Here is a 25,678-nt window from a genome sequence, read left to right as displayed (position 1 = left end):
CTTACTTATTTTAAGATAGGCTCATTTGGATCAATTAGGTACACAATTAAAACCAAATGGTCCCTTGAGGAAAATTAGAGTGGGCAAACTTCAATAATTGATGATTTATTCATGAAAAATAAAAAAATAAAAATAAAATACTAGTTTCGTGTTTGAACTTTGAACATAGAATAAAAGCGTTGGACAAAGGCAAGGTTGTACATCAATCACGATTTTGAATTGATTGCACGCTTTATTGTCCAATCAATCAATTTTGTTAGCTTTGACATAAAATCTGCTTATGAGTATTTTCTTTAATTTCTTAGGAAAAATCAATTATGATTTTTTTTTTTTGAAAATTATGGAAGAGTTTGAAAATTTCTGATAACCTAAATAAATTATGATTTTTTTTTTTTGAAAATATAGGTAATAAACTCTCAGGTTTCCCACTTGAAATACCTGAGAAAAATATGATTACTTCTCTTCAATATATTTAATTCAGCAATTCAACTATATTATAAAAATATAAATTTAAATAAAGAAATAGTCAAACAATAAACTTTAAAAAATAATATATTAAATAAGAATATTTGACCAGAAAGGTTTATACCATAGTTTCTTATACCGTAGGTAGGTAGATACAAACTTCGGCCAATCTCATTCTAATATATTTTTTTTACCCAAATATATATATCTCAGAATTTACCCGCAATTACCTTTCCCGCAAAAACTCTCATTGCCCTACATAAAAGAGGGGAAACAAAAATCACAATTCCGCAGATTATACTTTATTTGAAGTGCTTCAAATCATCCTTCGTAATTCGTAAGAAACTCTTATGAATTTGTGTTTTTTGTCATCGGATTTCGCATATTTCTTACATATTTTGCCTATTTTTACTCGTTCAAGTGCGTCGGATTTTTTTTTTTCATACATTGATTCGTTACTGTTTAATGTTTATGATTCAATTCGATTTCTTCTTTTTCCTGCCCAGGTTTTTCGATGCTATGCTATTTTTTGATTTTGTGAATTATTTTTTGGGATTTTTGGGATTTCATCTCTAGGGTTTGACTTGCGTGCTTCTCCCCTTTGACTGTTTCTTTGAACGAGGTCTCTAATTGAAAATCAAATTTTGTCAGCTGGAAAATTGCGTTCGATTGTGTGGAATTTGTCGAGAATTTTTGGTGTTTTTTTGCAGCCTGCTGTGTGCTGATGCTATGATTATTGTATGAGTGTTAACCGTTTGGGCCATCATATGTATTTTTACAGTTAAAAACTACTCAGTTTCACCAAAAGCTCATTTTCAGCAAATTGACCTCTATTTGCGGTGTTACTATCTTTTCTAGTTTGTATATATCTTTTTGATGAATGGTAAAGCTAGGAAAAACATACGAACTTGTTTCTAAATTTTGGAAGGTATTAGGCCTGCTTACGTTTAGTTTCGGTTTTTGATCATTGCCTATATGCTCATTTTGCAGGAGATATTATATTGGGGAATTATTCCCAAGATGATTTGAAGAATTCTTTTGAAAATCTATTATTCAACATATGTTCTGACTTCTGAGATCGTCATTGTTGATTTTATGGTTGGTTTTGTGCAAGAAAGGATAATGCCAAGTTTGCTCTCATGAAAATTTTGGGCTTCGGTTTTGGTGGAAGAACTGTATATATTTATCATGGCTGTGAAGTTTTTGTCCATTTCTGTGGTTTGTACTGCTCTGAGCGTTGTTGGCCTCCATTACTGGACTGAAATCTCACTCAAAAAGTATATATCAGATGGTTTGAGTTTTGATGATCTTATTAATTTGGAGGATGGAAGCCATGCCTTGGAGTTTCTTTCGGGCTCGTACACCACTCTTGTTCTGGTTGCCAGTTTTGCGCTGAATGTATTTATCCTGATAATTTTAGGCCTAAAGGTAAGTTTCTCCCTCTTATTCGATTAGTAGTTTCTTGCAAATTATTTTTCCACTTGAGAGACACTGAATCAGCATGCTTTGCTAGGAAACTAATCTACATTTCCATTTGAATCTATGTGGTGGTTACAGCATTGTGTTCGATTTATTGGAAATTGTTGGAATATTCGTTTCCCTGGTCATAGTTTAAATCAGTATCACTAGGATCTGTTAGCGAAGAAGAACTTTTGCCTACTTGATCACATTATTTTTCTCCTTTTATGCAGACAATATTCTTTTCGAAGTTGTATACATCTGAGATACGGAAAATGCTTGAACGCCTAATTAATTATGTCATCTACAAGGTAAACTCTTCAGTCAGTTGCATTGTATTTATTGTCCTTTTTTTGGTTAATGTGACTGTGGGAGAGATTTTCATGGTCAAGACGTGTGTAAAGAGTTGTTATGTTATTGTTCTTATTCCCTTTGTAAAGATTTTTTCGTACTAGGTGTTTGCTTGTTGAAAAGAGTTTTGAATAGTTAGCTTTTGACAGGGAACTTTTCTTCCATTAGTAGTCCCAGCAACAGTCGTTCAGGCGGGGCTATGGTCGACTTGGTTGGCCGTGCTTTGTTTCTTGAAGGTATTCATTGAAATTACAACCACGCAGTTTGAAGTATCGGATATATATGGTGACATATTTCATGGAATTAATACATGCACATTGAACAGATGTTTCAGGCGTTGGCTAGAGATCGGCTTGAACGACTGAATATTTCTCCTTCTGCTACTCCGTGGACATACTTCCGCGTATATTGTGCACTGCTGCTTGTTTTCTCCGCTGACTTGCTCTGGTAAGTTTTAGTGCTATTACTATTTCAATCTTTTTTTGGTGCGCCTGAAGAGAGTATAATCTTTATTTCAATAAACTTTCTTTTAGTATTAATTTTAAGTTGAAAAACATGAAATGGTTGACAACGACATTTACTTCTTAATCTAGCTTGGAGGTTTATGAATCACTGAAGTTAAAACGATCTTAGAAGATATGATTTTGTGTGGGTGTATAATGTCGGCCTCATTGTTTCCTACAGATTTGCTAAATCAGTATTTTCTTCTTTTGTTTTTATCTTATTGCCATTTGATTGGTACATAAGATGTAAAATGCATGTTAATCGATAATGACTGTTCAGTAGCTTAATCTTCTTGAAGTGTTGTTTTTTTAGTTTCTTTACACTTGAGCAATGTGTGAAACTGAAAACCCTTTTATTGAGCTTTCTGTTGCTATGTTTTTCCAGCGTATCTAGACTGAAGCCATTGAATCCGTCTCAGAAACCACTGTCATTGATTGTTGATTGTAACTTTTTGTTCATAGTCAATAACTAGCCTATTCGTTTTTCAGCAGCAAGCTATGCTATGGTCCTATCACCCTTTTTTGGTTTGGCATGGCATATTCAACAATAGCTACTTGTAATAACTTATGATGTAGTCCAGAACCTTTTTAAGTTAATATTTTCACAAACCTGCTTCTTTAATCTCTGACTAAATATTATTTACTACTGCAGGATACTGCTCTGTCTGACAAAATATAGTGCAACTAGTCCATCAATGTTTTGGTTGTTATTTTTTGAACCTTCAAGCATTGCTTTTGAGACATTGCAGGTAATTTGACCTTTTCTAACACTAAATCCTTATCATCTGGACTTTTTATTTTGGCTGACAGTTTCTAAATTCAATCTGTAGGCCATCGTGGTTCATGGGTTTCAGTTGCTCGAGATATGCTGGCATCACTCTGTAAGAGATGGTGAAAATTGCCGATTATCTAAAATTTTTGATATATCACCCACTGGTGAGTTTGAGAATTATCTTCAAGTTCCTTTATTAATATAGGTACTCCTGTTTTTAAATTGATTAGCAATTTTATATTCCATAAATCCATTAACCTCTCTATGAGGAACATTGCTTTTCTTTAAATTTTCAAGTGCTGCCTCTATGCAAATAAATTTGTTTCTGTCAAGCATATACGTACATGTGAATTCATAGTTAACAATTATTTCCGCTCTGATTTTTTGTAGAATACATGCTCTGATTTTGGCGTTTCCTCGTGTTGTTCTTTTACATTCTAGAAATTTATTTTCTATAATGTGACCTATACTAGAACTGTTTGAGATTTCAAGAAGTTGCGATTTATATATTGATCCTGAACTTGGAATTAGGTTCATTGGGCGAATGGAAAGGCATGCTTATTCGGAATTTGGGCTTTTTCCTGGACATGATGACAATGCTAATGGCTCTCGCTCATTATCTGCATATTTGGTGGCTTCACGGCATGGCATTTCATCTTGTGGATGCTGTCCTTTTCCTAAACATCCGTGTAATTTTCCCCTCTAACTAACTACTAGTGTAAATACAAGTCATGTAATCATTCTAATCGTGCTCTTACCTTTTATTGTTCTTAGGCTCTTCTAAGTGCAATCGTCAAACGTGCTAAAGGTTTCATCAAGCTGCATATAGCTTTAGGAACCCTTCACGGGGCCCTACCTGACGCAGCGTCTGACGAGCTCAAAGCATACGATGATGAATGTGCAATTTGTAGGGTAATTATAACTAACATTTTTTCTTCCGCTCTAATATAGTTCATTTACTTACTTCCAAACATTTGATCCATCGAAATCTCGCAGGAACCAATGGCAAAAGCCAAGAAGTTGTCATGTAACCATCTTTTCCATCTTGCATGCTTGAGATCTTGGTACGGTTGACATAATAGTTGTCCAAAATTGCTTCTTATTTGTTGTCACTTAGTAATTGTAGGAAGTAAAACTGATTAATTTCAATATGACAGGCTGGACCAAGGTTTAAGTGAGAGTTACTCGTGCCCAACTTGTCGGAAGCCACTTTTTACAGGCCGATCTGATAATGGGGCGAATACAAGGGCTGCAGAAATTGCAAGAGATGAGCAGCTTGCTCGTCAAATGAGTAGGGGATTCGATCGCCCAAATCTTCCCAATCATAATCCACATACTGGTGTCTTTCCTAACCAGCCACAAAATCCAGAAACTGGTGATTGGAGGTCTGGTTTTCCCTAACGCATGAAAAATGACCAACTTACCCCCATTCATTCTTGTTTAGAACTAGTGTTTTCAAGTTAAACAAGGAAAAGGTCAATGGCTGAATCGTTATTGCATCCGAAACTTGGGAACTTATTGTAGTTATTTTCTGTCTTTTCTTTGTACTCCTTTTTTCCTATAGGAGGAACGGAATTGATGCGAGTTGGTTGGCTTTAGACGGAGCGGGACAATCTGGATTTAGCAGAGTTCAGATGGTAATGAGACAAATTGCTGCTGTAGGAGAGACGTATGCCAATACAGCCATTGAAGATGCTGGCTGGAGCCTGTTTCCTCCTAATTCCTCTCAAGCCGGTACATCTAGGTCAACTGTAGCTCCTTCGAATTCAACACGAGGTGAGGCTAGTGGTTTGCATGTGAGGTCAACCTCACGCACTGCAAACGATAGCTTAGCAAATATAATCGCAATGGCTGAAACAGTTCGAGAAGTGCTGCCCCACATCCCTGATGACGTAATCTTCCAGGTAAACTATACAGTTCAATTTTTTTTTTAATTTTTTTTAAATACCGAAGGAGGTTTTCTACTTTTCTTTTTGTGGAATATTAAATACATTTCTGATTTGCTGTTCAAAAAATCTGTTAGCCCAAGTTCACATCCATAGTTAACTGAGTTAGCTCTATTGATGGAATACAAATACGAGAGAACCAAAGGGATATTTTATATGTCACGTAATTTTGGTGTAAATTTGGTGCGCACGTCTTTGTTTTATCTGAGAGCACTATCTCATTCTGTGGAATTTGCAGGATTTGCAGCGGACGAATTCAGTGTCGGTCACTGTGAATAATCTTTTGCAAATGTGATATCGATGAAATATTTTTTTATTTCCTTCTGGTTTTTCTTCTTCGAGAGGCTATAAAAGCAGGTTCGGGCTCAGGCTCGGGATGCACAGAAATATCTGGTTTCTGAGTTGTGCTTAAACTAACTTATAAGCTCTTCTGCTGTACATAGAAGCGGCGCATAGTCAACCATTCCTTGTCCGAATGTGGAATTTTACCTACTTGTGTAAGGAAATAATCAACAATTTCACATTGTATAAAAATATATATGGCAAAGTTGGGTTTTTATTGCATCATCCATCATCTTGTATTATTATTATTACCATTATATGTTATAATGTCCGAGTTTTCTTCGACGATGATGCCTCGAGCAAACTGTTTGTAATATCCGGTACGTGATTAAATTGTAATATCCTCTAATTATTATTAGAATAAAAGCATCTGAGAACTGCACGAATGTACAAAATTATGAACCCACAAAAACAAAGATGCTTTGTTATTTTTTTTCACCTGATTAATAAATGTCATAATTAATTCTGGACAACGTAGTACGAGAAACATATGTGTAGATGCCAAAAGCATCACGTGGTCAGTGGTCTTTCAGCATTAAACAATAATAATAATTAAAAAAATTTAAAGACAATATGTAGATTGGGGCCTGAATAAACTGTTGGATAATGTGAAGAGTGAAGAAGGCCTACCTGAAATTAAATATTCACCCAATCACACGTCTTTTCCAACACTTAATTTTCAACAGTTTGTTTTGTCTCCTTGAACAGAAAATTGTGTACGTACGTAAGTTTTCAATTTTAAGTTGCCAACATATTTACATATATATAATGCCTCTCTGTATTATAATCCTTTTAATTAATTTTACTCTGAAATAAATAAATCAAGAACATATATCATCTATCTGCAAGTTGAGAGTTCCCAATGAAAATGGTGGCAGCTGCTCCCAAATCTTGTTTGTTCATCTTGGTTACGTGCTTGTACATGCATGCATGCATTACTTCTCAACACAAGTATCCACTGGCCGATAAGGGTATTCTTGTAAATTACAGTCCAATTTCAAGGGGAACAACTGACAGCTCACGGAGTAGTAGTACTACTAGATTAATCAGTTCAAAACCCAAGGAAGAAGAAGATGCTGCACTACTAATTATTTGCAAGAAAAACATTAATGGCTGTAATAAAGCAGCAAAATCAGGTTTCCTTTTTCTCATTTATATATATATATCTTCTTCTCGAATATATTTATTTAGTATATAAAAATATATATATGCAGGAAATCAAGATCAATATTCTTCCGTGAGGGATTTGCAGAGTGCAACAAAACCGGAGGTAATTAAATTAGTTAATTAACAATAGTTAGTTAACTATAATTAAATATATTATTAGATCGATGTTACATTGTGCGTGACCGTGTGTAGGCTTCGAGATGGCCACAGTTGAATGCTGGAGAAAAGGATTCGCATTCCTCGATTTCCATCGAAGAAGATTTATTCACGGAGACAGATTATCAGCTACCACGTCGAAAATCTCCGATTCACAATTAACTAATTAAATAAGTTATTTATAGATAATTAATTATTATCTTTATATCCTAGATTTTTATTTTCCTTCTACAAGAATCAAGATGATGTTGTTTGCTCCTATATATATATATAATCGTGCCTGATAATTATACTATTTACACCGGGTAGATGTGAGTCCCAGATTTGATTAGAGAACCACCCACTAATCACACATACACATGGGTGTGTGTGATTATGTGTAGATTTATAGTTCAAATTCACTCAGCGTAACATCTAATTTCCCCAAATGATCAAATCGTATGGAAATTAAAGTTTATGATAAGGCTTATAGGCCAAAAATTGTTGAAAGAAAAAAAAAAAGTAAATGTGGGCATTCATTGGGTCGGGTTTATGTTAACGGGTAACTCGAATCGGATACGGGATACCCGAAACCCGGATTTGGTAAAAGACTACTCCAATATTTATCTGCTTTGTTTATCTTAATTAACCCGTGATTACACAAATTAGGAATTGACATTTTTACTTTGCCAATTAATTAATGTTGAATATACATGCATTAAGCATAACTTAATTAGGTGTAAATAAACAGGACAATTAACCAGCTGCCTAACTTAAATGATTTTTATAGTTAATTATTTGCGCTGCAAGTTGCATTAGGGGAAAGCTAAAACTGGCGCGTGTTTCAAATGTGTAATCACCGCCAAAACCGCTTCATAAACGCATGATTAATTTAAACTGCGTGCTAATAAGCTTTAACTAATATGTATCTCCTGCTTTGATCTTTTCTTTCCTAATGTGTCAAGGCCTCACTCTGTAAACATAAATACTTGTTTTAGTAAATAAAATGTTAATTGTATTATACTTTTATTTAAAAATCGATATTACTTCTCTCTTTAGTCTTTTCTTCTCTTATTCTTTTGGATAAATTACGACGAAATCCCTAAGGTACGGCCTAACTAAAAAAAAAAAACCCGTATCTTGAGTAATTACGAAAGTCCTTTTGTGAATTCACAGAAAACGTATTTTGTCCATTTTACCATTCAATTATTGGAAAATAATAAATAAAGGGTAAATTACGAAAACCCTCCTGGTAAGGTTTAATTATGAAAATCCTCTTATGTTTGCTTAATATAAATATAAAAATTCCTCGTGGGTTATTTTTGACAGAAAAAAATAATATATTGAGAACCGGCCAAAAACCCGTTGTCGCTGGCCACCACTCTTTCCTATTTGGCCTTTTATCCACCGCACACGCCATCGTCGTCGGAGAACACGATCGACACATACCTCTCGCAGGCGGAGTCCACCTTGATGATATTGTGCATCTCCTTTTGGTGAATAGCGCCACCAATCTTTGTGATCAATGACGATTTTCACAGCCGGTTTCGAGTTCTCCTTCACTCGTTAGTTTAAAACTGAAATATTATTAAAAAAATAATAAAAATATTTGTAACATAAAATATGAAATATGCTAGTATTTCATAAATATGTAAAATCAATTTTATTGAATAAAAAATTATAAAAAAACAAAAGTTACAAAACAAATAAAAACTTGTAATGTTACAAGATATGTTTGATTTTTTTAAAAAATATTTTCCATTTTTAATAATTTATAAAATGAAGAAATACATAATAGTTTGAAAATTTGGTATAATTATATTGGTGGGGTGGGGGTGGTAGTGTTTTTAGTATAAAAGGCAGCCATTGCTGAAGAAGTTAAAAGAAGCAAGAAAAATAATAATATAATATAATGGCCTCACTCAAATTTTCTTTCTTCATGATCAACCTTGTGTGCTACATCCTAACTGCCACCGCCACCGCATGTGACACTTGCACCACTTCTTCATTTCCATCAACCGTAACACTACCCGAAAGTAATGGCGGCTCCGGCCAAGGTGGCCAGCCGCCGCCGGAAAAGTGCCCAATGGATGCAGTGAAGCTAGGTGTATGCGCCAACCTACTTGGTGGGTTGGTCAAAGTTGTCATCGGCCGAGACCCTCCGACGACCACCCCTTGCTGCAGTCTGTTGGCGGGGCTGGTTGACTTGGAGGCGGCGCTCTGCCTTTGCCTCGCCGTGAAAGCCAATCTTCTCGGAATTGTCAATCTGAACGTCCCTCTTTCTCTCTCTCTTCTCCTCAATGCTTGTGGAAGAACTCCACCAATTGGCTTCACTTGCTCTTAATTCTCTATATATACACACATGCATGCATGCATGTTTAATTTATATATATGATTAATTAATATTGTGTTAGTGTTTCAAATATTTGTAGTTTCTTTAATTTGGAATTCCACTTGTGTAATGAAATAATTAATAAACTTGTTTCTTTAATCCGAATTTAATATAATTATATTAATTAACAACCGCCATGAGAGAGAGATAGAAACCGGCACAAAGAGAACCGTCGCCGCGGTTCACCAGGGAGAAAAAAACACATCGAAGTAATAATAACTGCAAATCCAACAACGAAAAACAAAAAACACAAAAAAAACTGGACGGAAAAAAAAAAAAGAAATGATGAAGAAGAAGAGTTCAGTAAAGTTGCAGAAGAAACTGCACGATCTGGAGTCGGAACTCACCGATGTGTTTCGCCTCTCGCTTGACCCCACAGCCTCAGATCCGCGCAACCATATGTCCTTCGACGACTTGAATCAGCGCCTCCGTTTCCTCAGCCATCTCATTGCGGCGGAGGCCGCCTCTCAGCCGCCGGAAAACGCCGACCAGTTCCGCGTTCACCGGCAGAAACTCGACGCACTGAAGGCCGCCTTTTTCTACTGGAACGAGTCCAGGGCTCGCGCTCTGCAGAACTCCGACGATACATCGTCGATTTGCTCCGATTTCACTCAGACGCCGCCGCCGCCTGTCCACGACGGCGTTCGTGGATTAGGTTTTCCAATTTCCGAGGCGGAAGTTACGTCCGGCGAAAATTCGCCGGAGAAATTGTTGAACAGTGTGGGGAAAGAAGAGATTCGACCGCAGCCGCTAACCTCCTCCGTCAGACTGTACGGAACCGGACCGGGATCCCCCTTTCGCGACTGGAACGAATCGACAACCGGCGCTCTGCACTATCACGATGATGCGACTTCGATATGCTCCGATTGCACTCAGGCGCTTCTCTACGATGACGACCTCCGCGGATCAGGTTCTCCAATTTTCGACCGGGAAAATGCCTCCGGCAACGAAAAGTCGCCGGAGAAGTTGTCAGACAACAGTACAGAGGAGGATGATAACATGAAGAAGAAGAAGAAAGAAGAGACTGCAGTGGCGGAGGCGGCGAAGGAGGATAAAATACGCGGCGTAATGTGGAAGTATTGCGGAGTGTTCGGCGGCGGTTTAATCCTCGGAGCCATTTTCATGGCGAATATGTTTCGTTCTTCTTCCGATCGTTTCGTTTACGAAGCTCTTCTTCTTCCTCCTACTTAGACTAAATTAAACTTTTTTTACAAATTATAGGACAACATTTCTTTTAGATCAGTTGTTGTATGTTAAATATGAATTATATTTTGCTTACATTCCAGACGAAATGACGTAATACATGTTCGTAATACCTCGATAAACTAATAACTTGACCTATATAATAAATTATTCTGATCTCGACTCCGTGACAACGTGCTAAATTATTAATTCGATGATTTAATATTTTGTTATTTTTTTAATGCAAAATGTATTAATCTGTAGAGGTATAATTGTATCCGAAAAGAACCCGCGAATTGATAATCCATGACAAAAAAAGACGTCCAATTCGAAAAAAAGTATCATCAATTCGAAGAAAACTACTAATTAAAACTACAAATTTTTCATCATCATAATAATTAGTTGGATGCAGGATCCAAATTCCAGGACAGGTAAGCAGGATCCCCTAACGGCCTGCAACAATATTCATCCATCACCGGAAAAAAAAATGATTTATGCGTTTTTTAAAATTCGAAACACGAAATACGGAATAATGAGAATTCGATAAAAGTAAGTAAAAAAATAATAAACAAATTACCTTGGCCTGATGAGATAAACGGAGATGAATGCGACAGCGATGAAAAGGCAAATTCCACCAACTGTGATATAAACCTTGCCGAGGAAATCGTTCTTCCCGCCAATCCAAGTCGTGGTAGAAATCACCAACTTCTTTTTACCGTTAAAAGTGTAAGTATTGTAATTATTGTTAATTACTACTTTAATCATCTCATTAGCTTCAAGATCAGTTTCTATCCTCCCGTATAATTTCCTGAAATTTGGCAGTGCCGCGGTTCTCATCCAAACAAGAAGATCCTCTTGTTGATTCAACTATTGACAAAAGAATTAAAAAAATAAATAATAATAATTCAGCATGAAAAACGATCGAAGAAAAATGTAGCATTAAAAAACTTACAGGAATGCTCTCGTTAAGCTTAGCACCACCGATTAGGCTTCGGCTTTGGAAATTCTTCGGGTAGACTTTTGACCCGAATTTATGCGTCTTATCACTCTCCCACGCAATGTTTTTTTTGTTAATTGGTAACGAATTTCCGTTCACCGAAAAACTATACGTGTCGTTAAATAAACTCCATGCAATAAGTCCACACGGGACTATTGGTTGATTATCGTTGTTCATGCTCTCCGGTTCACAGTGTGCTGTTTTGTGATCCGCTGCAGGGTTTCTGTACTGCTCGTCGTTTCTACTTTTCACATACCTACACCGAAGTATTCATTTTATAGTCACATTTCATCAAGGACGAGAAAAAATAAACGACTTTCACCAAACCTGCGATGGTTTTGGTAGAAATCGTCGAGCTGATAGTACACGAAGATAGGATGCTTCATCTTTTTTGGAACCTGGAGAAAATTATTTCCGGAAATATTATTAATGCTAAGGATTATTTATTAGAATGAAAGATTAAAATAATTAGGAATAAACAAGTAGACGAACAATTAAGGTTCTTGTACAGGTTTTATCTGTTTTGACATCCTGGATGTATCCAATTCTCTTATTATACGCGGCTTCGGAATTTGAATTATCGACGGGAATGCAGTCCTCGTCGTAACGGTCTATAAGTTCAACCACCTGCGCCCATGTAATCATATGGCAATTAATCAAACACCTTATGTACATCAACAATGTTATCATACTAAGAGCCATACACTTTTCTGTGTGTGTATATATTTCTTTCGATTATCGATTATCGATTATCGATTATTGATTATCCGAGTGTTTATCAAGATTCGAGAAGTGTTTACATGGTCGGAAGCAGACAAGTGCGAAAGACCGATCGGAATGAACGTTATGCCGAGAAAAATGAAAGCTGCCATTATCTGAAAAAAAATCAACAGTGAAGATCAACTTTTACAAATCAAAAATCATATGTTATATATACACACACACATACACATACATATATATATAGAGTGAAACACATATACCAATTCAGGAGTAAGGATTGGTTTGCATGCTGGAAGTTCTTGCTGAGTAAACCTGGAATCTGGAAAAATTATAAATAAAAAAAAAATTAAAAAGAAAAACTCTGTAAATTCAATCAATAAACATGATGAAGTTCTGTTACCCCACCTGGCACACCCCCACCCCCTACCCTACACCCCACCCCCACCACTACCCACAAAATTGTACAAAAAATGAAAATCAAATAGAACAAATAGAACAAAATCAAAATATATATAAAAAAGAATAGATTTTGAAATACAGAAATGAAAGAGAAAAATACACGTGGGTTTTTTGGATGCCTTAGAAGAAGATTGAAGGGCAGCATCTCCAGAGCTCATTGCGCAAATTCTATGAACACAAGCCTACGAACGAATGGATCTTTTCGGAAGAATTTTTCATATACAGAAATAAAATCGGATCATAAAAACTGGTTGTGGTTTTGGTTTTTGGGAGAAAGGGAAAATAAAATTTAATTGCAGGTAATTTACGTGGATTGCGCACTCCAAATTTCCTTCCTTTTTTTTTTTAATTTAAAAGAAAAAAGAAAAAAAGAAAAAAGAAAAAAGAAAAAGCAGTTAGCTAATGTAGCGCGGGGGTATAACTGAATGTATGAAAATGACTTGTAAGGGCAGTAGCCAAAGGCGTGGTTTTGTTATTTTGACTTTGGAGATAAGATAATTAATAAATGGTAATGGTATTTTCTCATTCTGCACTTACCAATATTTGGTTTTATTTTCTTTTTCCTTCGATTTTTTGTAACCTTTTGAAATCTAGCGAAATATAAAAAAATAAAATAAAATAAATACAGGGTAAAGATAGAATTAGAAAATAGAAATCAAACTAAACTAATTCGTGCCCAATCAAATGCCAACAAAGGTGGCCTATGTGTCCGGCTTAATGGGATATTCAGCCCAATAAAAAAATATTTGGCCCAACTATTACTAAATTTGCCCCATTTTTTTGTCATAATTATTAAATCATGTAAATAATTCAAGAAACAATAAAATTATTTAAAAATTTGGCATTCAAACATGTTTATAACTTTTTAGGGATTGCAAAATGATCTATTAGATGTTCGGCAAGTGTTTTTGAATTTCCGACATGAAACGTGTTCAAAACGCATAAATATCAAGAAGTTGAAGTTTCAGTGCTACATACATTTTAAATATAATATTGATGCTACTTGATTTAGAGGTCCTTTTGATTTATTTTGCCTGGTAATTATTAATTGCAGATCACAATGTAGTAAGGTTAAACATAATTAACATCTCATAATTTTGAAGTAACGCAAATAATTTATTCCATAGCCCCATTTTCGTCCAAAGAAAATAACAACGTCTCTCAAAGGCCAAAAGCACAGTCATCGTCCTCATCCTCGCAGCACCAAATCCAGGTAAAATACCCATTATACCCCCGCCATCTTCGCCTCACCAAATCCAGGTAAATACCAAAAATACCCCCGCCATCTTCGCATTACTCTATCTTCAAATTCCTTTTTAAACCCTACAAATCCACCCCCACCAGACCCCATAATATCTGCAGGATTTTTCTCGAGAGAAGCTGAGAAAAATGAGTCGACTCAGGAGATTCGAGATCGTTGAACATTCAACCCCTTCGTACTTCCTCAGAGAAACCTCCATTTGCAACCCACCAAAAACCCTAATGCTAAACCCTTGCTTCCCCATTGTTGAAGACGAGCTCGACTACGCACTCGAACTACTCAGCTTCGCTCCAGCACCGCCCGTTTCCTTTGATCGCTTCGCCGCATTCGCCGATCTGATCCAGATCGACGAGACGCCTCTCCACACCTCAACTCGCCGGGTCACCCGCCGCGTCGGGATCGATGAGCACCTGCACACACTCAGCGACCGCGTTTCGGCTCTGGAGTTAGGGTTTGACCGACTGGCGAAGGAGGAGAAGAGCAGGAAGAAGAAGTCCGTCGACAGGAAGTACACGTGGACGGCGGAGATTAAGCGCCCGGAGGATGAGAGGAAGTACAAATGGACGGCGGATATTAAGAGCGGGAAGGATGCGAAGAAAGCGCCGGAGAAGACTTACAAATGGACGGCCGAGATTAAGAGGAATGGCGCTGGGAACTCGCCGATCGAGCAGACGTACACTATTAAGGTGAGTAGTGGCAACAAAAGCAGTGAATCGGTGGAGGAGAAGAAGAAGACGAAGAAGAAACCTGAGAAAGTGAAGGAGTTCAAATCAGTTGGGTCAACTGCCCGCATTGTTGACATTGAAGAGCCCTCTGATCATGGCGGCGTTGTTCTAAGAAAGGTTAGTATAATTGCTCTTAATTTTGATGCCTTTTTCTTGCAGTAATTCGTTGGTTTTTGCTAGCTGTTTTTACTAAGTGCAGGATTTCTTTTATTGATGTCAGATCTATGATTATTGTTAATGGAGATCCACATGGAATATTATTGATGATTTGTATAATAGTGAATCATTAATATGTAGAAGTAATTAATGTTAGAAGTAAATAAACGGAAGGTGATAATTCTACTGAACTGATTATATTTTATAAATGTTGTGGACCAAGTTAGATAGTACACGTAAGATCGGCGTAGTCGGTTCGCATAGTTGGGACGATAAACAAACCTTGTCGTGATTCCTATGTTGTCTAATTTGGAGAATAGCTACTGTGTAGTTTGCCTTAATTTTTAACTCTTGGCATCTTAATCAGCTTTTGTCACTTTATGCATTATTTTTTAGTTCTATAATACGAGAGGGAGTTAGGCCTTATTGTGTTTGACCACCGATAACTAATGTGTACTTGTGGTGTTCTACTATGGCCTTGACTAAGAACAGAGTAGAATATAATTTACATTGGTGAAAGATATTATTGACAGGTAAATAAAAAAAAAATGACTGAAATCGGAGAAAGTCGATGATGAAGGTAGTCTTGAAAGATTTTACCACTTAGAGCCCATGGAGTAATCTCTCTGAGGAATTATTTGATTTATCATTCGTTTAAATGATGTTTTCTTTTACGAAGCTACCCTCTACTTCATCTCGAATTTTATTTGCTGTCCAGAGATTATTAACTTTACGTGTATTTTGTTTTTGTGTATGTGTTATAGTATGTCTTATCTAATGGGTGCAGGTTTTTGCCAAGAGAGTGGAAAAGAAAAGGGGTAAGAGGAAGGAGTTATCTCCCCAAGAAGCAGCAGATCTTATCCAGAAGAGTTTCCGGGCATATCTTATCCGAAGGTCACAAACTCTACGCGCACTTCGCGAGCTGGCAATTGCAAAGTCCAAATTGAAGGATTTGAGGGCTCTGTTCAACAACTTCTCGTACCGCCGCCTGCTTTCTCGTGATGCAGAAGAACGTCAGAGATTCTCCGAGAAGCTCATTGTTTTGCTTCTCACGGTTGATGCAATTGAGGTATCAAAAAATAACCGATTGATTCTGGTAATAAATAATTGGCGATTATTATGTTTTATCATTTTTACCCTTTTTTTTTGTTAGGGTGTTGATTTGATGGTTAGAGGTGCGAAAAAGTCGATGGTGAATGAGCTGGAAGCGATGCTTGATGTTGTGGATCCGGAACCTTCCGGAAGGTCTTTGTCCATGAAGAGAAGAACGTTCGATTTGCCTGATGGAATGATCGACAAAGAACTTGCTGCGGGTGTTGCTCAGGTTGTTCGAATGCTGGATCAAGAGGAGACTGGTTCCGAAGCTTTTGAAGCGTGCCTGTAAGTTTGTTTTAACTCCACTTCGATGACTTCTATTTTTCGTTTAGGTTTATTGCTATTATATGCTGCTGGGGTATTTTGAAGATCCCTATCTAGTTTGAAGAGGGATTCTACTTCTTTTTGAATCTTTTGTTTTTTCCCACTAAAACCTTGAACAATTGTCGCTTTCCTCGGTTTATTTAACCTTTTATGTGTGTGGTTTGAATGTTACTAATGTTAGTATAATGATGTTTCTGATCTTTTTATTTTATTTTCGAAACTAGAAGTTTTAACAATAATGGTGCAGTGTGCGTAGTAGTCTGCTGATTGGATTCACTTGTGTAAAAATGAAAATCAAGAACTTAGATTTTATTACGAAATAAAAGCACTAAAAAATGATTTATTTCAAAAACACTTATTCCGCGTGCTGATGTGTGAACTCTGGATTATCGCCCTCTTAAAGTCATGAATAACGAGTTTGAAAAGGTCCTAACTTCGAAAGACGGGTTTCATCGGCAGGACCTAACAAATCTTTCGAGATTAAGCGACGTGGGTGTTTAAACTTTAAAATTCGTTATTCAAACAAATGCTTACTTAATTGGCTTGATGATTTATCAATGTTGTTGGTGTGTTGATTAGTTATCATACTTGATGAATGATGTATACATGAAAAATATGATTGCATACAAAAAAATTCCTCCGAATGGAAGGATTTGGATGAGCGATTTCAAAGTTATAACAAAGCTCTTCCATTCGAATGGAGCTTAAGTGACAACTACTTGAGCGATCAGGGCTGGAAGTCGGATGGAAAGAAAAATAGAAATTGGGAATGATGAAACTTATTTGGAATCGGAATTTTTTTATTGGAAAATAATCGAAGGAAATTTCAAAATCTTATTTCTTTATTCACCTATAATTTTGTTCCAATTTGAACTCACTTAGTAGATCAAGTGCATAACTTATTTGGTCAAGAAGTACTAAGATTGGACTTTCAAGAAAAAGTTTATGGTACAATATATTTTGTAGATATGTTTGCTACTACATAAGACGAAAAGAAATTTGTTTCGGAAGACATGAATATGAACTTAATAGTACGGAAATCTAGTTATTATAATAAAATAAATTAAAAAGAAAAGAAAAAAAGATAATAGTATAATATGTAGATGAGTAGATACACACAACGATGGATGAACCTTATGCCAAAACGAGGATGTATTCTTTGGGATTTTGCCTTGATATTATAATACTTCATTTGGACAATTAACCCAGCTCACATTGTTTGGAGAAGCCCACCAGATTTCTATTTATTGCCCCCACAGAATACCTAATTTGCCTACAAATTATTAATCATATTTATTACTACAATTTTAAAAGCAGATCTTCGGTCAAAAGTTGAAAGTACCTTTTTGTTCAATTAATCATGAAAAAGGAAAACCCTTCAATTACGCGTAAATGCCAATAAAAGTAATTTTTAAGTGATTTGTTGGTAATTTTTTTGCTTTTTTTTTTTTTTTTTTTTTTTATTGTTATCAATTTTCTTCAAATAAAACTGAAATCTGAAATAGTAATATTCAATAAAATATGTCATGGGTAAAAGGGAAAATTAATAATTTTATTCCTAAAATAAACAATATTGTGAAAAGCAAATCACATTTAACATATTATTATTGAGTATCGTGCATTGAGAATTGAGATTCAATACTTTTGTTCTTAAAATAAAATAAAATAAAATTGCAAATTGTTAAATTAAGAATACTAGGGAAATATCACGTTACATGTATTTACTTTCTCAAATAAAAAAACAGAAAACATGTATTTACAAATTAACATAAATAATTAGTTATTTGACGTATAAACACCAACTACACAATAAAACAAGAAAAAAAAAAGAGATCCGTAGTAGTTGTGCAACAAGCGTCAGAACTCAGAAACAGAGAGACCTTTGACCTAATAAACACTCCCGGTCTTCGGGCCGTCCTAACCCGGTTGGACCGGGCTTGCCCGCACGAGCTTCAATGAAAGATTAGCATGGGCCCACCTGAGTACCACGTGGTTGGTCATTTGTTAATTAATTTCTCTTTCTACACCATTTATTTAATTTTCTTTTATTAATGTGACCAAAAAGGTTTCACACTTTGGAGTAATGTCCAAACCCCAACCTCGAAGATGGCACCACTCTACCTTTATATATTGCCAACTATTTATTCTATTTTTATTAAAAATAAATAAAATAAAAAATTAGTCGAATTATGTATACATTTCGGTTCAATAAATATGTAGATATAAAAAAAAAGAAACACGGGAAAAGGGTTTTTCCTTTTCCTAATAGTATTTTTATTTAACAACTAAATAAAGCATTATTTAATCAGTGGCACCAGCACCAACAACTACTGGGGACCCACAGTGGGTTCAACCGACATAGATCCAGCTGGCATAGAAAACGACCATACAAAAGTGGGTCCCACTGCCAACGTGGCCACGTCAGACCTTACACGGCACACAGATGTCTTTACACGCATCAGACCCCCCAGAAGTCGCATTATCACGTTTAATGCGCCTTTCTCCTAATAGACCACTTAAATAATAGTAATAAATAGTTAATATATTAATAAATACGCCGCAGTTTTTTTTTAATTAATTAATTAATTAATTTAAAAATATGGTTTGGTGGAAAAACTTTATGATAGAGGGGCTGCCAAAATTTCTTCGTACCATCCATTTTGACATTTTCATTCAATACCCACAACAGTACATTTTCCACCATTTTTATTTAATTACAACTTATAGAAATTAAATAATTATTTATTCACATTGAAAGGACATAATATTTTCAACCAGGGCTATTATTTTAATTTAATTTATTTTTAATTAATCCCTTGACGAACCGTATTATTTTGTTTTAACTGTATTTATTTAATTAAAATAAATAAAATGCCACGCCACACACAATTTATAAAAAAATTATATGGTCAAAAATCTCGTGGCAGTATCGAAATTTACCACCACCACCACCACCAAACTTGTGTCCGGTTTCAACCATACGGTTCTGTGTTGTTTCCTCTCACCTTCCTAAACACGCCTCTTTTTTCTGAGTCTTCTTCTTCTTCTCCCTCCCCTCTATATATATCTCCCTCTCATTCAACCCTGACCTCTTTCCTTTTCCCTCCTCTCAAATTTCTGCCTTACATATATATATATATATATACATACATATATAGATACAGCTTTCCATATTCATACATTTCCATCGATCTCTGCGAATTTCACGTCTGGGTTTCTGTTTTAATTTTTCTAATAGAGACTGTCGTTGTCTGGAAACGGTGACGTCATCTCTCTTTATTAATATCATCTTGTTCTTCGTGCCTTGACTCTATTCACAACGCTTTTGTCTGATTGCTGTTCGCTGACACGTTGATTTTTCTGGGTTTATTTTAAAAAAACTAAATTCTTTTTTTTTTTTAGGATTTAATCGGCATTTCGCAAATTCTTTGCGTCCCATTTGGTTTCCCCAAGCTGTTAGGTCAGGAAAAAAAAAATAAGGTACGGTGCTCCCTTTGAATCTAATTTACATGCATGCGGCATGCCTAAATGCAAAATTCATGAATTTTTTTTAAATTGAGTTCTTGGCAGTTTCTTGATTCTTCTGGTAAATGCGTTTGAATACTTCTTATTATGGTTTTAATGGAAGAAATTTCAATTTGTTTTACAATTTATAATTGCCCATGTTCTCAAGATTATATTTTTTTCTTCCCCAGATTAATTCCTCTGTTTTCTAAACTAAAATTCAGCTTCTTTCTCCAAGAATATTAAGATTTTATACTAAAAATATAATCTTTAATTATTTTCTTTTAATTTCTTCTGCAACAAAAAAAAAAAGAAAAAAGCCCTAGCTGTTCTTTTAATTTTCTATTAATTCTGTGTACTGAAATATGACAAATCCAGTTTATTCTGTTTTTTTTGTCCAAAGGGTGCAACATAAAAACTAAATCTTGAATGTAAGATGTGTGGCCATGGAGATGTATGTAACAGTATAATTTGATGTGATACACTCATTTGTTTTCACCTCAGTTTTTTTATATGCAGTCCTTTTCAAGCTGTCTGCTGCTTCATTGCATAATAAATGAACCCCCCCTTGCATCTTGTTGCCATTATTATTTCTTTTCTTTTAATTTTTTGATCTAGCAAAAAAAAAAGAAAAATTAAAATTAAAATTAAAATTAAAATTCATTGCACTATAGCAGTAACATTATGGGGTCACTTGAATTTTCAATTGTTTTGATGAATGTTCGTCGTTTTGTTGCGTTCCTTATTTTTTTATTTGTCGGGTCCATATCGGTTAATTGCCCCCATGCTTGTTGCTTTATAGGACCATAATATGTGGTTGCATATGGTTTTATACAGCTAATATCTTCTGCATTATATGCATTATATTTGTCTTCATTCCCTCTGCAACTATTTCGATTCCTCAAAATTCCGTTTTTTTCCTCTCGATCCCTCTTCGGTGGTTATTCTTTGTTTTCGAGGCTCTACATCTTCGGTAAATTGTTTGACTTATTTTGTATCCAACGTTTGAATCAATTTCTTTTAGTTGCTTTACAGAGATAACTAGATCTTCGATTTTTAGATTGCTGTACATGTATTGCAATTGTCTAAACCTTTTGTTTGCGTACTTAGGCTTTTTGATTATCCAAAACTGATAAATCGATCACCGTGAAACTGCCTGCAGTCACGTTTATCAACACCGACAAGAACAACCCGTTGGAGTTTGGTTCACAGCTTAAGAAGGAGGAAGAGTGTTCACAGGTAAGAATTTGATTTAGCATATATCAACATAGACGAGTGTTCTGTTTTTTTTTTAATTTCGTTTTCCATTCATTAACATTTTCTTTCATTATTGTCTATCAGAATTCCAATTGATGGAATAATCGAGTGCAAGATTTTACATTCGATCCCCAAAAGAAAAGAAAAAAAAAAAAACTGGATACAATGGACCTGAAATCGAACCATACATCCCCTGTTTTAACCGACACTTCTCCTTTAAACAACACAAGATTAGGTATTCACTCCGCTTTGCTGCCGTACGCACACAACGCTTCCGCTTTTTCTCCTACACTCTTTCTTACAATCCCGAGAAAAAGACCTAGTACGCTCGACGATGTAAGATCAAGCCTGTTTGATGCAATGAAATCATCTTCTCCGACTCATAGTATATTAACGAAAGAATTTAATACGGACCCCACATCAAGTGATGTCGATATCAGTTACCGAAACTGGACGGTAATTATATACTACTTATACTCCTCGAACTCTTGTTTCGTTCCATTGTTTAATCTTTCTTTTTTCAGACGAGTGTTTTCTAATCCTATGTTTGGTTTATGCAGTTCAAATATCCATCGGCACTTGCATCTTTCGAGCAAATAGCGAACAATGCAAAAGGAAAGAGAATAGCTTTGTTCTTAGATTACGACGGGACTTTATCTCCAATAGTAGATAACCCTGATCTTGCTTTCATGTCGAATGCTGTGAGAATTTATCTGTATAATTTAATTTGGACCGTAAATAATAATAATATATAACTAATATAGTGGCTCGTTTTCAGATGCGTGCTGCTGTTAGCAATGTGGCTCAGTATTTTCCGACTGCTATAATTAGTGGAAGAAGTCGAGACAAGGTGACTTCTTTTATCTTTTTAATTGCGTCGATTCTTGTTAAACAATTTCTTGATTATTTCTGCAAAAATTAGTATATAGACTTATCTTTTTTTTTCTTCGTATTATTTAGGTGTACGAGTTTGTCGGGCTAAGTGAGCTTTATTACGCTGGAAGCCATGGTATGGATATTATGGGGCCCGTTCGGACATCTTCCAGTGAGTACAGAAACTGTATTAGGTCTACTGACAAGCAGGTAATAATAATAATAATATTTAGAGATAATTTCTATTTTTATGGAGCAACCGTTTACGAACATATTTGTGTTTACATAGGGCAAGGAAGTTAATTTATTCCAACCTGCTAGCGAGTTCTTACCTATGATCGAGGAGGTTTTGGAATCTCTTATCGAGATAACAAAAGATATACCCGGTGCAAAAGTGGAGAACAATAAATTCTGTGTTTCTGTGCACTACCGTAATGTAGACGAGAAGGTAAATATATATATTTTTTTCAATTTTTATTTGTGTTTTTGAATAATATCATTTGCTAATTATTAATTTCGGGGTTGGTTTGAATATTTACAGAGTTGGGCAAGTGTTGGTCATGCTGTGGAGGAGATTCTGAAAGAATATCCTCGTTTGAGATTGACGCATGGTCGCAAGGTATTATTTATTACAAGACATTCGAATTTTTTCGGATATACACGGATTTACGATATCCTTGTCTCTGCATGCTTGTACTTATATATACATTCTTGATCGTATTGATTTGATTTAGGTTTTAGAAGTTCGACCTATTCTAGACTGGCACAAGGGTAAAGCTGTCGAATTTCTACTCGAATCACTTGGTGAGTGGAAAAACGAAAAATAATTTTTTTTTTCTTAAGTTTCTCTTTTCTGATACCATTATTTACGGAACGAATCTTACGTAACATTTTAGGGTTAATGGATTGTGAAGATGTTCTTCCGATATATGTTGGTGATGATCGAACTGATGAAGATGCATTTAAGGTACTCTCGAAAACTGATAATATATATTGATTTTTGAGGTTTATTTATTTTAAAAAAAAATAAACGTATAATTTCACAGGTTTTAAGAGAGGGTAATCGAGGTTTTGGTATTATAGTTTCGTCGGCTCCCAAGGAAAGTAATGCATTTTACTCTCTGAGAGATCCTTCAGAGGTATTCCCAAATTTCCAATTAGAAGATTTTGTATTAGCTGTGTTTATATTGAATGACAATTTTGCCATTTAATATTTTTATAAATGACAATTTTGCCATTTAACATGTGCAGGTGATGGAGTTCCTGAAGACATTGGCAATGTGGAAGAAGAAGAATAGTGAACTATAGAGTTATATTGACTTAGGGAAAGGGATTATATATCTATATATATATTATGATAGGAAGTATTTTGGTATTATATATTTTTTTTCTTCTTTTATATCTTAATGAGAATTTTTTTTTTAATTTTCTTTTTCGCACGGGGGCTTAGGGGCGGAGGTGCCGCCTAGTCGAAGCTTCTTTTATTTCTCGATTCTCGATCGGAGCTATTGCGAATTCGGCACCAAGGATGCCCTTGAGACTTAGTTTTTTTTTTAATATTAAGATTTATTCAAAGACAATATTGAGTCTCTCTTGTAGAACTTCCTCCCTAAGGGTGGGCTTTATAAGGGTTATCATTCCTTTGATTTATCAATTGAATTTAATTTTAATTTGCCAAGTGTTTTTTTCTTTTTATAGAACTACTATGATTGTTTATTAATTAATATTCCCAAAATATAGAATAATTATTTACAAAAACCCTCCATTCTATTTGGTTAATTACAGCCACTCCTCGACTATACTTTACAGTTTACAAAAAAAAATCTCTTCAGAGGTAAATTTAAGTATATTAAACCAGTAAAACTGAACCGAAAGTTCGGTACGCTACCATTTCATATCGTTTACCGAAGTGAATATATGATTTGGTTTGGTAATTAATCGAATTATATAATTTTTATGTAAACATTTTTGAAATGATGGGGTGACTGCTATTATCCAAACAGTAGAGGTTTTCTTCAATAATTTGGCCATACTTTTTTTTTTTTATGTGCCTACACTTGAGTTGTCTCCACCGACGAACAATCAAAGTAAATTTTTATGAGTATATAAATCTAACACATTTAAAATGTACACCCTACCCCTTAATTGAAGTAACGCATGTGTTGAATAATTAAATAAAAAAATATTAGGCCGATGAATAGACATTTAACTTATTTTCTTTTTATTTATTATTTAACTTATTTTCTAATTGCCTACAACATGTTCATGCCAGCTATTTTTGGGTAGGTGGGATTTAGAGGACTGAATTTAGAAATTTAATATGAACATGGATCCCATCATAATTCACATGCATTTTCTGATACAACATTGTAGAGTTGTCACACGTGTATGTGAATATTATTTTGGGATTCACCTTCATTATTTAAATTAATAAATAAACATTCTTTAAATTGCAAACGAAATACAAAAGCTTTTAACTTTCAACAATTATTTACATCCACTATAATTACATCAATTATCAAAAAAAAAAAAAAAAAAAAAAAAACCATTCTAGAATCTTCCATCAAGTTATGCAGGTTGTACATAAAGGGTTATCAAGTTTTAATCTCACACGTGCGAGACTGAGCACTCTATCAATGCATGGTTTATAAACCCAGGAAGTATTGGGTGGGGTAGAATTTTTTTTTTTGACTAAAATGGTATTAAATTTGAACTTTGGGGACTAAATGTTATAAGTTATAAATAGATAAATAATATAAAATATTAAAAATTTAATATAAAAAGGTAAAAAAAAAAATTCCTGCAGGGGCGAGGCCCCCCAAGGCATACCTTGGGTCCGCCCCTGCTTATCTGTGTACATAAAAACACGAAATTAGACACTCTAAATAAATATTGAAAATCAAAATCAAATTTATGGGGTCAGTTTGACAAGATTGAGCCAAATCTCCTATCTTGAGCTTATTGAATAATATAAAGACAAAACATATGGGCCGCAAGAGATGTATTGGGCACCGATTCAACATGTGTGAAAGATAATGCCTCTTTAGAAAAGCTCGCCCCGAGAAAGCTCGTTTGTGCCAAACTCGGTAAAACAATGCCTCTAGGTTATGCGGTTAACGAGCTCGCCGGCCCATCGAACATGCTAGGTAGGCAACGTGTTGAATGAGAGTTCTTGGAAAAAAGAATATTAAAAAATATTATTCTTAGATAGATAAAGAAAATATTTAAATTATCACTACTATTGGCAATCAATTTGAATCTCGGACTGATTAAGAGATTCTAAAATAGGAATGTCTATTAAGAAATTTACTTTATAAACAAATGTAAAGACCCAATTAAACATACAATAATTCCGCATCAATAACACACTCATTTTCCGAATTCTCTCTTTCTCTCGTGTCTTTTTATTTTTTCGATCGATTAATTTATCTTCGCAGGCTAAATCCCGACACCCGACATACTTTCTAACAAATATAAGTTGAATTTAGAAGGAGATCTTTGAGTTACAAATATTGCGCCATCACAAATTTGGAGGGTTCGTGCCAAACACGTACAATTGAATTCAAACATTAATTCTTTAAGTTCAAATCT

General features: G+C 35.0%; 5 protein-coding genes and 1 pseudogene across 7 annotated transcripts; 5 read left to right on the top strand and 1 right to left on the bottom strand.

Annotated features, from left to right (window-relative positions):
- The first annotated feature begins 294 nt into the window (after positions 1-294).
- Positions 295-6,062, top strand: RIN2 (RPM1 interacting protein 2). Its single transcript, XM_012996759.2, has 13 exons — positions 295-802; positions 1,456-1,893; positions 2,157-2,234; positions 2,424-2,510; positions 2,600-2,721; positions 3,430-3,526; positions 3,608-3,713; positions 4,081-4,238; positions 4,324-4,461; positions 4,546-4,613; positions 4,707-4,934; positions 5,114-5,453; positions 5,734-6,062. The coding sequence occupies exons 2-13, from the start codon at positions 1,654-1,656 to the stop codon at positions 5,788-5,790; spliced, it is 1,719 nt and encodes a 572-aa protein (XP_012852213.1). The 5' UTR covers positions 295-802; positions 1,456-1,653; the 3' UTR covers positions 5,791-6,062.
- A 569-nt stretch (positions 6,063-6,631) lies between these two features.
- LOC105971733 (uncharacterized) lies at positions 6,632-7,435 on the top strand. The gene is made up of 3 exons (XM_012996603.2): positions 6,632-6,973; positions 7,052-7,107; positions 7,197-7,435. The coding sequence occupies exons 1-3, from the start codon at positions 6,700-6,702 to the stop codon at positions 7,320-7,322; spliced, it is 456 nt and encodes a 151-aa protein (XP_012852057.2). The 5' UTR covers positions 6,632-6,699; the 3' UTR covers positions 7,323-7,435.
- A 1,616-nt stretch (positions 7,436-9,051) lies between these two features.
- LOC105971596 (putative lipid-binding protein AIR1 pseudogene) lies at positions 9,052-9,490 on the top strand (annotated as a pseudogene).
- A 1,503-nt stretch (positions 9,491-10,993) lies between these two features.
- On the bottom strand, positions 10,994-13,334 carry LOC105971925 (putative ALA-interacting subunit 4). The gene is made up of 8 exons (XM_012996857.2): positions 12,993-13,334; positions 12,694-12,752; positions 12,511-12,585; positions 12,203-12,337; positions 12,038-12,108; positions 11,666-11,966; positions 11,291-11,580; positions 10,994-11,166 (listed from the first exon to the last, which is right to left on the bottom strand). Exons 1-8 carry the CDS (start codon positions 13,048-13,050, stop codon positions 11,112-11,114), a joined length of 1,044 nt encoding a protein of 347 aa, XP_012852311.2. The 5' UTR covers positions 13,051-13,334; the 3' UTR covers positions 10,994-11,111.
- Positions 13,335-14,001: 667 nt separating this feature from the next.
- Positions 14,002-16,689, top strand: BAG7 (BCL-2-associated athanogene 7). Its single transcript, XM_012996758.2, has 3 exons — positions 14,002-14,995; positions 15,822-16,103; positions 16,188-16,689. The coding sequence occupies exons 1-3, from the start codon at positions 14,282-14,284 to the stop codon at positions 16,416-16,418; spliced, it is 1,227 nt and encodes a 408-aa protein (XP_012852212.2). The 5' UTR covers positions 14,002-14,281; the 3' UTR covers positions 16,419-16,689.
- Positions 16,690-19,483: 2,794 nt separating this feature from the next.
- On the top strand, positions 19,484-23,761 carry LOC105971891 (trehalose-phosphate phosphatase A-like). 3 transcript variants are annotated; one of them, XM_012996812.2, is made up of 13 exons: positions 19,484-19,713; positions 19,856-19,933; positions 21,120-21,196; positions 21,299-21,670; positions 21,775-21,915; positions 21,993-22,064; positions 22,175-22,297; positions 22,377-22,535; positions 22,629-22,706; positions 22,822-22,891; positions 22,984-23,054; positions 23,134-23,226; positions 23,339-23,761. In XM_012996812.2, the coding sequence occupies exons 4-13, from the start codon at positions 21,380-21,382 to the stop codon at positions 23,393-23,395; spliced, it is 1,155 nt and encodes a 384-aa protein (XP_012852266.2). In that variant the 5' UTR covers positions 19,484-19,713; positions 19,856-19,933; positions 21,120-21,196; positions 21,299-21,379; the 3' UTR covers positions 23,396-23,761. The 3 variants fall into 3 exon arrangements, with proteins under 3 accessions (XP_012852266.2, XP_088675468.1, XP_088675469.1); XM_088819342.1 differs by lacking the exons at positions 19,484-19,713; positions 19,856-19,933 and adding an exon at positions 20,039-20,930; XM_088819343.1 differs by lacking the exons at positions 19,484-19,713; positions 19,856-19,933 and adding an exon at positions 20,777-20,930 and having other exon boundaries at positions 21,068-21,196.
- Positions 23,762-25,678: the final 1,917 nt, after the last annotated feature.

This window comes from Erythranthe guttata, chromosome 6, assembly GCF_056151865.1.
Source record: "Erythranthe guttata isolate IM_541 chromosome 6, IM_541, whole genome shotgun sequence".
In the NCBI taxonomy this organism is placed as follows: Eukaryota; Viridiplantae; Streptophyta; class Magnoliopsida; order Lamiales; family Phrymaceae; genus Erythranthe; species Erythranthe guttata.
This window is presented reverse-complemented; position numbering and strand designations above follow the sequence as displayed.